The sequence below is a fragment of the Vidua macroura genome, chromosome Z, assembly GCF_024509145.1.
Source record: "Vidua macroura isolate BioBank_ID:100142 chromosome Z, ASM2450914v1, whole genome shotgun sequence".
Lineage (NCBI taxonomy): Eukaryota > Metazoa > Chordata > Aves > Passeriformes > Viduidae > Vidua > Vidua macroura.
Genome location: NC_071611.1, coordinates 45,089,224 through 45,107,014, shown reverse-complemented (window position 1 = coordinate 45,107,014; position 17,791 = coordinate 45,089,224). Strand labels below are relative to the sequence as shown.

General features: G+C 39.8%; 1 protein-coding gene across 4 annotated transcripts in view; it reads right to left on the bottom strand.

Annotated features, from left to right (window-relative positions):
- The window catches only part of IDUA (alpha-L-iduronidase), a 55,865-nt gene that overhangs the window by 13,375 nt on the left and 24,699 nt on the right, over positions 1–17,791 (bottom strand). For 2 of the 4 annotated variants that reach the window (XM_054002490.1, XM_054002492.1), the window contains exons 3-13: positions 9,926–10,008; positions 9,204–9,311; positions 8,474–8,569; positions 7,716–7,918; positions 7,099–7,278; positions 5,246–5,462; positions 4,439–4,672; positions 3,715–3,836; positions 2,357–2,482; positions 1,618–1,694; positions 730–830 (exon numbers count right to left, since the gene is read on the bottom strand). In XM_054002490.1, coding sequence (XP_053858465.1) covers positions 730–830; positions 1,618–1,694; positions 2,357–2,482; positions 3,715–3,836; positions 4,439–4,672; positions 5,246–5,462; positions 7,099–7,278; positions 7,716–7,918; positions 8,474–8,569; positions 9,204–9,311; positions 9,926–10,008 — 1,547 coding nt within the window. The remainder of the gene's footprint in view (positions 1–729; positions 831–1,617; positions 1,695–2,356; positions 2,483–3,714; positions 3,837–4,438; positions 4,673–5,245; positions 5,463–7,098; positions 7,279–7,715; positions 7,919–8,473; positions 8,570–9,203; positions 9,312–9,925; positions 10,009–17,791) is intronic. The other 2 variants (XM_054002491.1, XM_054002493.1) reach the window with 1 other exon arrangement.

Below are 17,791 nucleotides of genomic sequence, written 5' to 3'. Positions count from 1 at the left end.
TACATTGCAATAATAGCTCTGAACTTTTATTATGCACTATTGCCGATGTTAAGACTTTCTCAGGGTAAGGTAAGCCCTTGTTTCTGGTAAAAACATCTCTCAACCACTTTTTAATAGTATCACTGTAACGCAAGGTTTGTCTGTGTTTCACTCAGCTCTCATCAGTGCTTATTATCAATATTTGTTGGAAGGTCATGTTGCAAACTAGACAGCATTTGCTTAAAAAAGAAAAAACAAAACAAGCAAAAAAGCAACAACCACCACCCTCTACCTGCAGATAAACAAAAAAATACCCAAATAAAACATCAGTATCTTCCTTCACTTGGATGTTTCATCTGAGTAAGCTTCTAGTGCAAGGTCTGGTCATGGTTTTTTGTGGGTTTTTTTGTTATCATTTTTGCATATTTCTATACCAGCTACAAAAGTGCTCCTTAACTTCTCAGGGACCTTGTCAGGCCTGCAGCTCAGTGACTGGCTTTTGTGACAAGGAATTATCCATAGCATACTACTAATAATGTCCTCATGACTACTTCTCAACCTCTGCTTGTCCTTGAGAATAAGGCTTTTACTGAGAATATGATCCTAAAGGAAGGAACATGCTCTTATTTGTGAGGGACTGTGTGTTACTAGCAAGTTACCTACCTTCAGTAGTTACTAAACAATGGTTCACACATTCATGAGTGGCAATATCACGTGACAGATTACCTAATGTGAGTATTCTTGCCATACCTGGACTGTAGACCCAGAGAGTGAATATTGTGTCTTTGGCATTAATCCGCTGGTACACTTGTCCATCTGATGAGAATTCCACTTCAAATGTCTTTATACACCTAGAAAGAGAACCATAGAGGTTTGTAATTACAACTGATAATGTGTGAACTGTCAAATACTATGAAAAATCAGGGCTATTTCAACAAGAAGGACAAAAATAATAAATGTTCAGTTGATTCATTCCTACGAAATGTAGAATGGAATGAATGGGCACTATTACGAAGAACCAGGGCTCCAAAAGTCCTCAGAAAAACACCTAGACTGACTTGCTGCTTTGGGTATATGCAGCATCACAAAATGTCACGCATCTTTCATTCAGACACCAGAGTTACCAAGAATGAAGAACCTAGGGAGACTGGCTTGAAAAGGACCTAAGTCACTGCTTCCTGAGGCAATCTGTTTGTACACTGGATCACTTTTCAGAGTTTACCAGGTTTTCCAGTTGAGTCTAGCTTGCTGAAGAAAGCTACTGGAGGTTTTCTCTTCCAGTTCACATCTCTTACAGAAATGTGTAAGATCCCACTTAGGCATCTGCTGATAACGTAACTTTTACCATGAATCTTCCTATCTGCTGTGCTGAATAGAATCCCCTCAGAAATGCCACTGAATGCTGGTGACCAACAAGCAAATTCCTTTGATCAGGCAGCAAATTAGGCAGGGTTGCTCTTCACAGTTTGTGCACAGAGGTCCTGCAGTTCATTTTTTCAGACAAATGCACTGTATCATCTATCAAGGAGCAACAATTCATTAACTGTTTAATTTGTTTTGCTCTGTAGGGCTTGTGGAAACTTAGGGAGTAGTATGTTGGCAACTCATTTGTATAGATTTTATTCTAAAGCTACTTACTTTGACTTTACACAGTCATCATCCCACAGCACCATTACCTGCCCCTTTGTGAGAGGGATCAAACGAACACCAGTCACCTGTCCAAAGACACAAGCCCATGTAAAAAAACTGTACAAACCAATCAGACAGGTCAAATTTCTGTGTTCATCCTTCCTTACAAATTATTTTCTTTTTTTCCATTGAGATCAGTAAAACCAAAATTCTTGCCTCTGTAGCATTTTGCAGTCTATGTCTCCCACTCGTCAACCCTTCAGAGGACCTTCAGAGGCTCTGAGTACCATTGTGAACATGGATGAGACTGAATGAGCAGATACAGATGTCTAATATGGCAGCCATGATTCCATTTTAGCTGTCAATTAACTTGTCGGTCCTTGTAGCATACCATGTAATTTTTAAAGAGATACTGCACTTTTAAGTACTGTCATACTAATTTCCCACCATGGGATCTTCCACTCATCTTAGTAATGATAAAGTACTACAAGATATAATTCAAGGTAAAGTACTACATAGCAAGTGATAGGAGCCATCATATAGCAAGTGATGGCTCCTATCACTTGCTGTGTAGTACTTTACCTTGAATTATATCTTTGAGAGACTTCTCATCAAAAGAGAGAAGAATTTTTTATTTGCTAATTCTTATACTTTTAACAATAAATTAACTCAAATGGTTTTCTTCTAAGATTTAAGGCAGGAAGCAGTTTCAGTTTTGATGTGTCTGATGGTAGAATACAACACATACTTGATCAGGAGCTGATCTGGGTCTTGCACAGATGTGGATAAGAAAGACTGAGGGAACAGGAAAGTCTTGCTTCAGTGTCAGGATGCCAGCTTCAGGAAATGGGAATGGACCTGTTACCAGTGGGTCCTGCAGAGCCAAAGAGTAGTGTTGTGAAAAATCTTTCATTACAGCATCTAAAGACCAACTGTTAAACCAGTGTAAAGTGCCTGTGTATTTACTTTAGGACACTTAAATTTCCAATAGAGTTGGTACTGCTAATGCTTACAGGCATCAAAGTTCTCCACACTGGGAGTCTTTATACTCACTTGTTTTCCAGCTCTTCAGGAAACAGAGGGTTTGTCCATCTCACAAGTTGGGTTGATCACAAACGCCCTTAGGCACAATCTGTCACTTCTGTAACCTCCCATGGATGCCTTTCAGGCTCGAGGTCTTTACAAATCATGGCCCCATCTCTTCCGAGCATGCACAGCAAGCTACTGCTAGCTACAACAGCTACACAGATGGTCTCTGGGGATGAGGCTGTACCAGATAGCCAAGAGCATCTAAAATCTTGCTGCTGCTCTTTTCAAGGAAGAGCTGATGTCTCCTACAGTATCCCACAGGCCTTAGCAATAGTCAGTTATGGTGACTGGGAAGAGAAGACGCAGTACTGTATACCAAAGTCAGAAAGTGAGTACTCTGTCTGTGGGTCCTGAAGGGGATAAAGACGACCTCCGGTTTTAACCTGGGAGTCTGAATGCATAGGGGAAACTATGGGAAAGGGAGCTGAAGTGACAGGCTTCTCACATATGCTCACATACAGTAAGTAATCTCTTCATGGCTTTTATCCATAGGGAGGAGAGACTCCTCAGAGAAGACTGACTCCTTAATTACCTCTATGGTGCATTCAGCACTAGGCAAAACTGTCGGTCTCCCTGTGAGCCCCTCACAGTTTTCTGAACTTGCACTGACTAGTTTTCACCTCAGGGAGGTGTTTTTTTCTTATTATTAAGGAGGTTCATTTCAACATTCTAATCCAGCAATTTGGCCATTCTGTAATATACACAGGGCCATTTGACTTACTTGGGGAGATGGAACAGAAAGAGTCTCAAAACCCACTGAAGATTCAGAGAGAAGGCGGAACTTCCCCAAGAGCATTATTTTACAAGTAGGCCCAGCGTGAAGAGGTCATATAACAAAACACAAAGGCATAAGGTGTGCATGAGCTACACTTTTCTGCAGGACTGCAAGTGAATTTTTTTGTGTATATGAAAAGTGAACAACTGTGGGCTAAGAAAATTTTTGTTACAGGCCTGATTTGTTGTCTTTTTCACAAGCACTTTACCCGTACAACACTTCAAGCTAACACATAATCATACCTCGACATCCCTTATTTCCTGGAACTGTTCTGGAGAAGGAAAGTCAGGGCTTCCTAGGTTCTTCCACTTCAGATAGGGATTCGTTTGGTTGTTATCCATGTAATACATCACATACACCATCTCTGTAAGAACACAAAAAACAGAAGTAAACTCTTTATTTGGATTTAAAGATTAACAGGAATAAATTTAGCAGGTGTGTAAGTCTACCTTTTCAAAAGTGATTTCAGCACTTTGGAGCCTGCCTTCCACTGGAAAGTCCCATGGCTAGCACTCTCATGAGGCTGTACAATTTGCATTTACCAAGTTTACATTTCAAACTATTATTTCCACAACCAGAACCAAAATCTTCTTTTTGCATGTATTTGTTGGGTAACTGCATCAGCTGTGCAATTGTGTGTTCATGTTGGCTGTCTTGGAGTCATCTCATTAAGGGAATTGCTGCCTGGCAATATCCAGTCAAGTACACTGCGATCACTAGTTTTCCAAAAAGGTAGCATTTGGCAGTTGCCATTAAAGGCAGGGTCAAAGTGTAGACATTAGGAATGAACCTTTCAAAGAAGGACACAATTATACTTCAGAAAATCTAGGAGTGCACAAAAGATGACAGAGAAAGCTAGGAAATTAATTCACTATTGCAGTGAAAGGTAACGCAGTAGAAGTTTTCCAGCTGCTATTCTGTCTTAAAGATCACTTAACATGAGTTGTCTATATGATATTTGTTTACCTCTGTGTTTGGGGAAGTGGGTGGCATTCACTATGACAGTGCTGATGTTGGATGAAGTCCTGTTATCCTCACTTGAATACATCAGTACTGAAGCTTGCCAGCTGTCTGAGGGCTGTGTCTCACTTGGGATGTGCACAGATGCCAGCACACCAACTGTGCTGTTTTGAGCACTTTCATCTCCTCTGATCTTCACTTCTGCAAAAATCTGCTTTTCTCCTTTAAAAAACGTGACAACTGTAAACATCACTGTTAGTCAGTCCTGTGTCAGAAGCTGCAGGGTCAAAGCATGCAAATAGATTGTACACAGGTTGAGCTAGGTTTTGCCACTTACAGCCTTCAGTCAGATATACTGTACAACAGCAGAGTATGTATATACTACAGCAGTTCTTATGCTTAGCAGTTCAGCTAGCAACATGAAAACAGGTGACAATGAATGAAGTTCTCCCTGCATGTGTCTTCCAGCTACAAGGATTTCTTAAAGACAGTTGCAGCCTGATGGGATGTACCCCTTGCATCACAAGAGGGAAGTACCAGTCAACAAAAAATGAGTGGTTGGCACACAGAGGGTATAAACAAAGCAGTAAGTTAAATCAAACAGATAACAGACTCTCAGGAATATTTTCTGAAATATCAGTCTGTCTGAAGAAATGAAGTCATTTTCTTAACATGAAATAATTTTCTTAACACAGCTAGTAAACAGTGAGTAAGGGAACTCATGCTTTTAGGAACAGCGAGATGGCTGGAACTATCTTTCTTAGGCTGGAAGCTTCTAGGTAGGACAGGTAATTGATGTGCTCTTTACTATACCTAGCAGTGCTAGCAAGCCCATGGCAGTCAGCACTGGTTTCCGCACCATCTGGACATGAGGTGGCTTTGTGTTGTTCATCTGAAAACGTGCTGTCAGAGTCCGCTGGGTGAAGTAATGGGGGTAGTAGTTCAAGAAGGCATTGTCATTGCTCAGTAACGAGTAGTTGATGGTGTTGTTGGCTTTGGAAATGAGCAGGTTTTGGTGCTGGATGATTACCTGTGAAATCATAGAGAAATGAACCTTCACCTTGGAGAAAAAACAACAAGCATGCAGTCTCTGTATTTTTTAAAAACCTTTACAGCATTCTGTAAAGAACTGTCACTCTGCTTTTTAGAAAAGACTGAAGAAAATAACTGTTTATCATAAGTCTTGGAAAAGCTGTACTTTAGGTGATATATCAATCACTGTAAAATCTGAAGTACCTGCATAGTTTTGCCAGTAGTAAGTCTCTGAAATAATTAATACTAGAACTCTTCACAGATAATGAATACAATTCCTTGTCTATTGCACTACAAACAATGCCCCTCTGTCTCGAATACTTAATTAATAATGGTAATGGATTTACCATCTGAATTAAATCTAAATGGTTCTCCAAATCTGGAGTTGCTTTGTACCCACTACATCAGTGTCTGTGAGCTGGTCCTGCATTCTGTTTCTCAATTAGTCATTTTTCCCACTTGGTGCTAACTTGGAATTAATTCTCGTGGTGTTCACTGGTTGCTGTGCTGCTCTCTCGAAAAACATCAAAGTTCCCAAGTTCTCTGCTTATTAGATTGTGCCTGAGTATCAGAATTAAGCAGAACTTCAGAAAGCTGACAACTGAACAGTCTCACAATTGTGTCTCTGAAGGAATACAGTGCTTCAGGTCGTATACAACCAAGTGTTAATTTTCCACTGGATGTGTCTTTCTTTTGCCCTTCATATCACCACATCATTATAAGCACTGCTATTTTATCTTGCAAACTCTCTGTGATGCAGTCAATGACTTGTTGCCTGATGGCTTGTATATGCAGTCTCAGGGAACTGGGAGCCTTTGTCTCCTCAGGAGCAGCTGATAAGATGCAACTTTTTTCTGGGTGACATACATGCTCCTGTGTTTGGGAATTATTCCTTTGTAAAGGAGCACTTGGACTCTATGTGCTGTTTAAGGTAGTGGGTCACAAAGCACCAGGCCTGCAGTGCAAGTTATTACTATATAGGGGAAGAGCTGAGCTTGCTCTGAGGCTAGGGTGCAATTACTGCAGAGGTGTGAATGTTGAGCACTCTCTTCTCCTTCTGCTTTTCTGGTCAACATCAGTAATTACTAGCAGTAATTAATAAGATCATGTGTACAGCCAGCATCCCAAACCAAAGAATGGACTAGGCTGAGAGCTCAAGGCACTTCTTTATTATACTTGATGCCTCTTGATGAGATAAACTTCTGAATGAGCTGGGAAATAATTCTCACATATGTGAGGTGACAGCCAGCAGTACTGACATCAGAGCAGTAGTATTGCATGGAGAGGGCATATGTGGGAGTAATCTTATCAGATGGATCTAACTGGGGGACTGTATACATTCTACAACTCAGTTCTCTAGCAGTTCTCTGTCAAGTTCTCAATTTGGTCCTAGGTTGGACTTTTTTTTTAAGGAAAGATGAAGAAAACAAAAATTAAATTAAATTTACAAATTAAATCAAGCTACTAAAACGAGACTATTTAGGGAAACCCCCTATTGCACCAGTAGTGAGATCTCCTTTTTTAGGATCTATTAGTCTGAGTAGCTGCTTAAAAATTAACTGTTAAGTCTATTTTTCAACTGCAAAAACACATCAAGGGACACTACTGTGCCGAAACTACCAATGAACTGTTACCTTTACAACCATAGCAGCATAGGTCACATCAGCTCGCCAGAGCTGTGGAATGGACCATCCAACCATTGGATCTGCTTCATTGTTATATATGGCAACGGAAGCAAAACTTGGAAACAGCTTCTGAATTTGTTGAACTGCTTCTACTTCTTGTTGCAAGATGTAGAGAGAATTCCCATCTCCCTGCAACAATATTTCATATCTCCTTAGTGGTAATGAGAAAACAGTGGTAAACATAGAGACATAACTTAGAGTCATAAACATAAAACATATTCTGAAAACATATTCCTTGCTGTGGAACCAAGCTGCTGTGGACCAACACAATTGGTATTTTTACCTCATCTACTACAGCATGTGCTACTTGCATGGGCTCCTCCTAGAATATAAAATGGAAAGTAAGTAGAAGAGTTGTTTCCGTTTGGGAATTAGGCAAAGACAAATTTGCTTTGAGTTGAAGTCTTGTAACTGAACATCTTTAAAGTTTTTCAAGAATAGGTAGCCATGCTTCCTGCTACAGGCTGGACACTCATCATCATCATCAACTTTGTAAATTGGAACAAAATATAACTTTGATTGAACTGATTGAAAAAAATGACTTTAAACTGAAATCTTGGACTAACCTTCTTATGGAGAGAGATGTAATCCAGCCTTACACCAGTCTCCCCTGTGAAGAAGTTGGTACCATTGTAGCAATGACACAGAAGACCCCAGCACATTGGTGACTTGGGTAAGGGATGGAAGGAATCCCCAGGCCCTCCAAATTTTAGAAAAGGACTGGCTGCTCTTAATCCTTCTGAACAAGCATCATAATAGTTGAGAAACCCTGTAAGTCCAAGCAGATGAATATATCAAAGATGGTAATTCAAAACAGAAACTGGATCTAAAACTATGAGGAGATACTATAACTCTATTATTTGATTTATTTGCAAGACCTCATGAATTGGGACTACCCTTTCCTATGCACTGACAACACAAGAAGACATCAGAACTTCAGCTGCCTTCACAAGGTGCTTCTAAAGGTCTTGTATGAGCATTTTCCCAAAGCATGCAACTTCAGTGAGGAGTCTTTCTCTTATTCCACCCTGCTCCCCCTTACTGCTAACCTGTACTTTATATGCAATTAATGAACTGCATCTTCTTAGTGTAACTCCTGTTTTGTTTTTTCTGTGCCACAACCCCTGACACCCAAGTAGGGAATAAAGTGTAGCCAGTAACATGACCTTAGCAAAACAGATTTGGTATACCTGTCACATTCCTTATCATTGCTATCTACCTTACTTCTCTGTCAGTGTAACTTACATCTCACTATCACTCCTCTGCTCATCCCATACACCTGTCTCACTTTGCCACACTCAGAAGTGCTCCAAAACATGCTCACCTTTTACTGTCATAGACACATTGTCAAAGTCGTGGTGGTCTGGCTCATTCCACGTCTCAAAATTCCATTTAGCAACGTGCTGCAATCCATACCTATCTGTAGGAGAGGTCTCATTTATCAGTGAGCTGCATATCCAACACTATCAATAAGTTACTTATACAGACAATACTATTAGTTCAGGCTGCAGGTAAGGCTCAGCACCCAGAACTATCACTAGATCATTTCCCTCATTATTTTTAATAATGAGGGAAATGTAATTTGTGAGTTTCAAAATGATTTCTCATTTTTGATGAAATGCAGCAATATTTGAAAAAGATGGAAGGTGAGAGGGAGATGACTTATAGCTTTGTGATTAGGGCACTCACCTACCCTTAATTCAGGTTGAGCCTTCTGCCTTGTTAGAAATATTTGAAGCTGGCATACGAGAAGTGTTCACGTTATCATGCTCCAGTGAAAGCTGGTAGTTTGCAACCACAACAATATAACAAGGTTAAAAGTCAGTCCTTGAAGGCAGGCCAAATGTGCTACCCAGAACACTATTCATTCTGGATGTTGGCCGTGGATCAGACTATTATCCCATGGTCTCCATGGTCTGTTCTGGCATGTTTGTTTTCCAGTTTTGTGTTGAAATTCAGGGTCTTGAAATTGATCATAATACACAGAACTTTTTGAAGTAGCTAGAAAGGATTATGACAGAACAAATAACAAGGCTTTTCTTTCTTTAACTTACCTATGTATCTCCTGGCCAGAACAGTAATTAAGTTTCTCCACTGTACTACATGCTCTTTATCTTCGAAATCTAAAAAATATCCTGATGGATTCCCCATCAATTCAAATCCTAAAAAAGATATAAGAAATTGGTCTCCTTTTTTTGTGAATGCTATCTCATTTTTATTAATGAAGGGTTATTATATTATTAATGAAGGGTTATCACATCATCTGAAACAAACTTGTTAATGAAGAAGCATAATTAAATGGGTTCTCTTTCTTGTTTCTACATGTTCCCACCAGAAATATTTCAGATTTGAGGTTACTCGTTACTTGTCAGTGACTACAGTAGTCAAAACTAATAGCTGTCAACATAAATGCAGGGCTCAGAGGAAACTTGAAACAATGGATGTTTGCATAAATTTATGGGAAGTTATACCTGGAATATCTGCTTCTCTAGCCCTTTTAGGTATACATCAATGGATACAATATTCTCTTCAAGAGATCTCATTTACAAGTACAACCATCTGAAACTGCTTTCAAAGGCAATGTATAACCAATTGTGTTGTCTTAATGGCTATAATATCAATTTGCTCACACTGAGACATGATGTAAAGGCAAATAAGTAAATAATGAATCTTTTATCAAAGCCAGCTTTGGAAAAGCTTTCTAAGAATATTCTAATGATTGTACAATATGGATGAACAGATATACTAAGCTGTGGAGGCAGTGAGCTGCCCTTACCTGGAATCAGCTTATTTTCCCACAGGTGATCCATAAGATTATCCAAGGCAGTAAAATCATAGTTAAGTTTGCCATTCACCACTCTGAAGAAAAAAAAGGTAATAAAAATACAAGTGTAATATTATAGCAAAAATAGGACTTGATTAGTAGATAATGAGTCAGATGGCTTCCTTCTCAAAATTTGTGTAAGACTTGGGTTCTTGGAATTGTACACAATATTCCTTCCTCTAAAGTAACAGGTGTTCACCATAAGCAAATCATGTCTCTTGACTAATCCATGCCCTTTACCTATTTTAGCAGCAATAGAAGCAACATAATATATGGATCTGCTTGCTGAATTCTGATTTTTCACAGAATATTAAGATTTTTAACTCTCTGATGAAGTAAAATTTACATAAATTTTCTTTTTTTGCTTAAGCTGTTTTCTCAGTTTCCATTGGATTACTCACTGCTAGGCCAGCTCTCTTCACACTGCCCCATATGCAGTCTTTCTTAATGTACTTCTAATCTGCAGTACATAGTATAGATTACTTAGTAGCACTCCATATGAATTTAGGTCCAGATGAAAAATAACTTTGTATCTTTCAAAGAATGCTGAATTCATGCACACAATGTCTGTAACTTTTACCTCATTGTAAGCATTTGCTTAATATTTCTCCTGTACTCCCAGGATCTCAGCCTGCAAATCTTTCATCCAGCTTTGAATAAATGCATTCAAAGAGTTAGCACCCTATGATGCATTACTTTGTGTCAAGGAATCTTGCAGGAACACAGGTACCAAAATGTGGACATGCACATGGATGGGAACACTGGAATTCTTTTATCCAGGGGATGAAAAATGACATTTGCAATTTATATGTGATACACTAGAAGATTTGCTGTAAATTCCTGAAAGGCTTTTCTTGCCTGGCAGAAACAAATACAAGGTACTATGCAGGTTAATTTCCCACAACTTCTGAACTTATGGCCTGATTTAACTGAAATCTGAAAGGGATGGAGAATTTTTGCCAGTATGAAGTGCCAAATAAGAATTAACAATGAATTTCTGTTGAGAACATTCTGTTAGTGTGACTTACTGTTGTTTGGCCCAAAAAAACAGCCTTGGCCTGGTGGCCAAATTCTGGCCTCAGTATGACCTGAGCAAAAGGCTTTTTAAGCACTCTTGACATAAATCCAGCCTCGGTCACACAGTGTCTCTCAGTGAAGCCTTGGCAACCCCTCTCAAAGCTGATTTCTCCAACCATGCCAGGGCACTACAACTAATTTTTCTGCTACAATGCAACCTGACCATTTATGCTGAAGTCTTGCCTGCTCTTTCATAGGCACTTTGCCTTTGCTTAGGTGGAAAGCTATACAAGTGAACTACAGATGCAATGCTGCAGGTATGATGGAAGGGGGAGAGGGGGAGAGACAATCACAGTTCTTGCAACTGATCAGTGCTAGCATAGCATAACAAGCAAACAGGATTAGACATGAGAAGGGGGCCATCAGCAGAGTTCTTAAATCAATGCTGGGCTCTGTGCTCAGAGTGACAACTTGCTTATTTCTGTACTTCTCCATGCATTTCTGAGCCTCTTTGATGTAGAGGCTTTCTCTGTGCTTTATTCTTAGTGCATACAGTACCTTTCTTGTCAAGGAAAGGTTTTAGTGAAGAATCTGTAATATCAGTTCCAAATTCCCAGAGAATTAAGAAGGGCTGACAGAATTGCCTAGTGAATAAATAAGGGAACTATGCAACATGAAGAAGACAAATCTCTGACCAGGATCTAGAAGAGGAAGACAAGGCAGGCAAAGTAAGTGTAACATAAGCCATATCTACTATGCCAGGTTCCCATGTTGTGTAACAAAGCACACATTCTTAGCCTGGTCACACTCTTTTACCAAAGACCTGAAGCAGGCTTTTTCTTTTTAAAGTATATCCTACCACCATAATTGTCATGTATGCAGTTGCTGATGAGCTTAGGGTTCCTGCCCAAGTCAAATGGTGCAGCTGTGAAAGAGGGAAATAGCAGAAAGAAATTTATTTGCTTTAGTATACTTAAAAGTATTTTAAAAATCACTGTTGAACTAAAGAATGGCCATTTGGAACCTGCTTTTTTTTGTTTGGTTTTTTTTTTTTTTTTTGGTTTCTTTTTGTTTTGTTTTTTTGTTGTTGTTGTTGTTTGTTTGGGTTTTTTTTGTTTTTTTTTTTTTGTTGTTGTTGTTTTGGTTTTTTTGTTTTGTTTTGTTTTTTGTTTTGTTTTTTTGGGTTTTTTTTGCTTAGACAGAGATTTAAAAAAATAGTCTGATTCCAAAGTTCAAAGACTTTTTTTTTTTGCTAAAACTAGCTCTGCTCCCTCAGATCCATTAACTATTTCCAGTTGTACCCTGTGTTCTATTGAATTATTTGCTTATAGGCAACTTACAGTCAGTGTGCATAAGAATTATTAACTACACTGTCTTGTAAAAAGTTAATAATGCCATACAGATAAAAGCAAAGGAACTAGAGTCTTCCTGGCTTCAGTCTAAGGTCTACACAGTATTATGTGAAAATATGAGCATAAATAAGCATATAAAATGTAACCATAAATAAAACCTTCTGTATGATGCCTGTACACTTAAGATCCAGAACATTTACATTTTTCCGACTGCACCAATTAAGTAACACATTTAAAATAAAATGCCATTGCCAACTGTGACTGAGTGCTGGTACACGAGATCTTTTGTTATGTGTGTAGGTGTAGAGGCACTTCTTATGTTCTTTGGCTGACCTGTCACTTTATAAGAATCTCTTCTTCTTACCAAGTGGACCAGACAATATGCTCCCATTAGTAAAATGATTACTTGTCTGACAGGATTGACACTTGCTCAGATTTTGATCTTATCCTTACCCATACTACATTCCTGATTTGAGATCAATGCATTTTTTTACAGCGTATACAGTACCACTAGAATCTGGGTTGCATGGTTGCCTGCCATGTAGTGACTGGAAGCCATGCTGACTGTTGCACTTGAGGCACAGAAACTGGTACTATTTAAATATGTTCTGCATGGACAAGATTGGCTCAACTGCCAGGCCCTTGCCAGGAGTGTTCTGAAGACAATTTTAGGACACTGAAGACCAGATCAAAACTGTTACAGGCACACGACAAGGTAAACGCGTGGTGGAGGATAAATCCATTGCCAAAGTTGTTCAAAACATCTTTCTACATCTAAACTGTTGGTGGAACATCATGTACCTATGATTGCGCTCTTGGCTGCAAGCTCACAGAATTTTACAATCTATTTTTTGCCTGCTCCTCTTCCAATCTTTCTGTCATGGTTTCTAGGCACCACTGCCTTCATTTACAAGCATGCAGAAGGTTACATACTCATCATTTCATTTGACTGCTTGCAAAACTATGATTATTCATTGTTTTCTGTCAGGTATTTTGAATGTCAAGCAGCAATCACTTTCCTGTCTGTGCCTGGCTTTCAACTGTTCTTCAGCTGGGATTTTTCTGGGAAGCTTACCACATAGACCTTCTTCATCTTCAGTCATTTATAAACAACTACACTAAAGCACCTTTACTGGCATTCTGGCACTAAGGCCCATAGAAGCACCAGGCCTGAGGCTGCTATATTCCAGAGAATGTTGCCTGCTAGTGAGGAACCTTTCCAGTCTGTATCATGGTCTCAGTTCCAGAGCCATGTGCTGCCTCTTGGGAGCAACAATCATGCTGTGAATATGAAGAGCAGTGATGAGTACAGGGGGGTGTCTGCTGGTTGTCACAAAATCTGGTTGCTCCCTTCCTTGGAAAGGTTTGCTTCATGGGCAGTCCTTTGCCGAATCAAAGGCTACAGGCCCATCTTAAGAACTACCTCTTATTACTGAAGTAAAGTTTTTTCAAGTATAGAGGGAAATTCTTTTCAGGTGCATAGGTAGCAAGCACTAGACAGCTTGCCAAAGTGTTGTAAGGTACTCATGTTGTGCTTCTTTTCCAGAACACTTTCAGCCTACCCTCATTCACAAACTTAATCTCTTGGGAGGGCAGAGGTAAGACAGCTTTAGCTGTCAACACCTTGCATCACAGCCAGATCTGCTCTAGCGAGCACAGCTGCAGATACTACTCCTTAGCCTACAGTTATTGCTTCCCTCCTGCGCCCAGCATCTGTTGCTTCTCTTCTGCCCTGCATTGATCCTGTCCAGGAATATAGTTGCATGCCCTGGAAAACATGTGCATACCCAGACATTGAACCAAATATCTTATCTACAGAAAGGAGAGAACAAAAACCACAGGCAGGGAGTGTTTCCACTCCAAGTGATCTTCAGTCAAGTACTGAATCTCTGATAACAAGTCAAGCTAACTTTATCAGACTTTATCATAATGTACTGAATTAAATCTCTGGGTACAGGAAGCCACAAGGCTTCCTGTCAGTAGGTCACAGCCCATTTAGGAATAAAAATGTACCAGAGATACTGCGTTGAAGAGGGCCTAAGATTAAGGATGGCTGGGAAATACCAATATACTAGAACAGTACTCATCCTGACATTCTCATTCAGCTAGTGTGGTCTCCCTTTTGTGTTTCTGGCAAACAGAGCTACCATACACACCAAAAGCTGAGATAATCTGGCTTGCTTTCATCATTATCCGAGAACAGCCTCTTTGGGCAGATTGGCCACAGTGACTGGCTAACACCACTCCCACAGCAGCATAGCCTGCTGACATCCTCATTGGGAGCTTCTACTTGGAAAGACTGCTCACTAGTTGCAAATGTAATCAAGAAGCAGGGACAGGAAACTGGCACAAGGTGTTAGCAGAGGAGAGATGCAACTCACATCTGTAAAATTTTTCAGCAGGCTATTGGCCAACCTCACACTTGGAAGGTGGACTCCATGAAGGAGTCACCTAAAAAACCCCTTTCTCCATTGAAGGACTTGATTTACAATCTTACAGAAGCAACAATGTGTTACAATCTTAGAGAAGCAACAATGCAGTCTAAGAGACTACTACCCTGCTATGGCAGTATCTAGTACCTCTGCTGAGATAATCATTATATTACATACCACTATTCATCTGATAAAGATCCTTAGCTGTGTGGCAGACCATCTTTGCCCTCCCTTGTAAGGGGGTTCCTGCAATCATACACTCTTGTCCACTGTGTCCAGGTCCATGATGTGGACCAATGGTAACACGATCACCATGTTCTTGATAACTGTAAATATGCATGATAATTAAATTTCCCCTCTCAAGAGTAAATTAAGTGAAAACAGCTCTTGAAGTAAGTGACTGCTATAAGGAGTGTTCATAGATACAGTGTCCCAAGCAATTGCTTACCACCTTTCTAGAATCCATGATGCCATTTTAGGGATTGTAAAACTCCAGAACACACACAAGAGTCCATCTACCCTGGAAAGGGCATCAGTGTCCAAAGTCAAGCTGTTCACTGCAAGCAAACAAAAAACTTCCAAAGGTTCTCACAACAGTAACAACTGGGGCAACGAACAACAGTAATCTATGCCATTTCAAATTCTTGTTGCTACAAGGTACTCCAGAAGGAATGGTTTTCAGAATTGCCTGTCTTTGCTTTTAGCCAGAACAGGCTGTTAAATGGACAAGGAAGTATGTAAGCTCAAAAGGAAAGCATCTACAAGATGAAGGTCAAAAGCCCTGGACAGAAAATGTCAGCAAGTTTATTTTTTTTCAGAGGAGAAACTTGTTGCCCTCCAAAGTGCTTCTTACAACACAAAAGGATCCCACCTCCTAAGTTTTTCTAATTACTTTTGCTGCTATGAGGAATGAAATGAAGCCAGTTTAAAGGTCAGGTTTTTACAAAGACTTTGTTTGCTCCAAACCCACCAATTGTCTACATAAGCTTCTTGTTTTGCTGAGTACTTAAAAAAACTCTGGACCTTAAAAGCAGATCCTAAGGGACTGTGAGCACTACTGAAATGTTACTCAGAGTATAAAAAGGGCTGAATAGCCCTCATTAACATTCACCTTTTCCAGAGGCTGAATTCTCAGCAGTTCTCTCCAGGTCTCAGCAGCTCTCTCCAGGTCTCGTCAGTGTCAATCAAAAACCCTACTAGTCTGGTATTTCAGGTTTAAGTACAAGGTCATTAATAACTAAGAATTTAGTAGACTCCTGGGTTATTAATAAACAACACTTCCCCCTCCTGAACTGAGTGGAAGCTAACAATATAATACTCATTCACACTAGAGCTGCTTCTACCATGTTCTTCCTTCACTCGCTCTCACTTCCTATGATCATTACAGGTAAAGTAAATTGGCTCCTGTTCACAAAATCCCCATAATCCAAAATAATCACTATAACTTGACAGTTTTCAGACTCATGAACACTGATTCTTCCTCCCTGATGGTCGCCAAGCAAAACACAGCCTGTGCTTTTCACATGCCTTGCTGATCAAAAACCTAAATCAGAGGCTTTTTGGAAGGCCAAAGACTACCACACCCACACTAAATAACCCGTATATTTTACCACTTCTGTGTCTATTTATTGTCATTAATATTTTTCTTTGCATTTGCTTCTCAGCTCTATCATTTGTGTAAGCAGGGTTGGAAAATCTGCTTGCTTTACAATTAAGGCACAGCCTCTGCACAGAAGCACAACGCCCAACACTTCAGTCGGTGGTGGCCCACACTTTGCACAATTCAGTCACCCTATAGCGGGAATGAGTCAGCCCAGCAGTAACAGGAGGATGCATTACAAAATCACAGAGCCAGGCAGCATCCAGTCTTTGCTGATGTCACAGCTTGTCATAGTTAATCCATCCACACAACTAACCAGCATGGTACATGCGCAAAAAGAAGGATGGGTATGAATCCCTGTGACTTAAGAATAAACCGCTTCAAAAATGGAGAATACATCAGCTGTTATTTACTGGAAATCACTGCCTCTTCTACAAGCCAGCCAAGAGGCTGTGCATTCAGCTGAATACTTCTATTTTTTTAAAAACATAAAAATAGAATTGACTTTCGTTTATACAACATCTTAATAAGCATCTTTGCTCTTTGAAATCAGCAGTGTTTGACCTTCACCTTGCAAAGCAACTCACAAAATCCTTGCTGTGATCTGGCTGAAATTCACAGGCACAGAATTGCAAGCAAACAATGGATGTTTTCAAGCTGATGCTAATCATGGCCTATGATTTTCCATTTCTTACTCAGCCTGCTTTTGTGAGCATAGCCTCAGTCCTTCTTTCAGCAGTGAGCGTGCTGTGCGTGGGGGGAAGGGAGAGGCAGACAAAGCACCAACAGCTTCCTGTGCTGAGGTGAGTTAGCATCGGAAAATATTGTTAAGACTGTTGTGTCTCCTCTCCCTCCCACATCCCTATTCCCCATTAAAACAAATTCCAGATGTAAAAGAAGAAACAGGCTATAGAAGCAATTTAGGCCAAGGTATATGCTATTTTAGTATCTGACCTCTAGACATGTGAACATAGCCAATCAGATCACCTAGGCATGGACAATTCAGTGTCATGAGACCTTGTGATCCCTTGTTCAGGTTTGCTATTTTCACATTAATTTGCAAAGGGACCAATTAAATAATAAGGTGAAATAGCAGAAAATGCTTTTCAGCTGATTCTTCACTACAGATTTAAAGGCTTTGCAAGTGACTGAAAGGTTCAGTCACTGTATGTGAGCTGACTGCTAAGAGGATACCCTTCTGATTGAGTTTGATATATGAAACTGATTGATTTCCTTCTGCATAACACTTGGCTACAAGGAAAATGTTCACCGTGGTTTGATATTGCCCTTGATGATGGAACTCCAAATAAAGTCACCTATAAGCAAGAGTTTTGAAATGAGCTGACAGGGAGACTAAATCAATAATGAAGACTAAAGATGCACGAGGAAGAGAAAACATAACCAAATGCTAAAATTA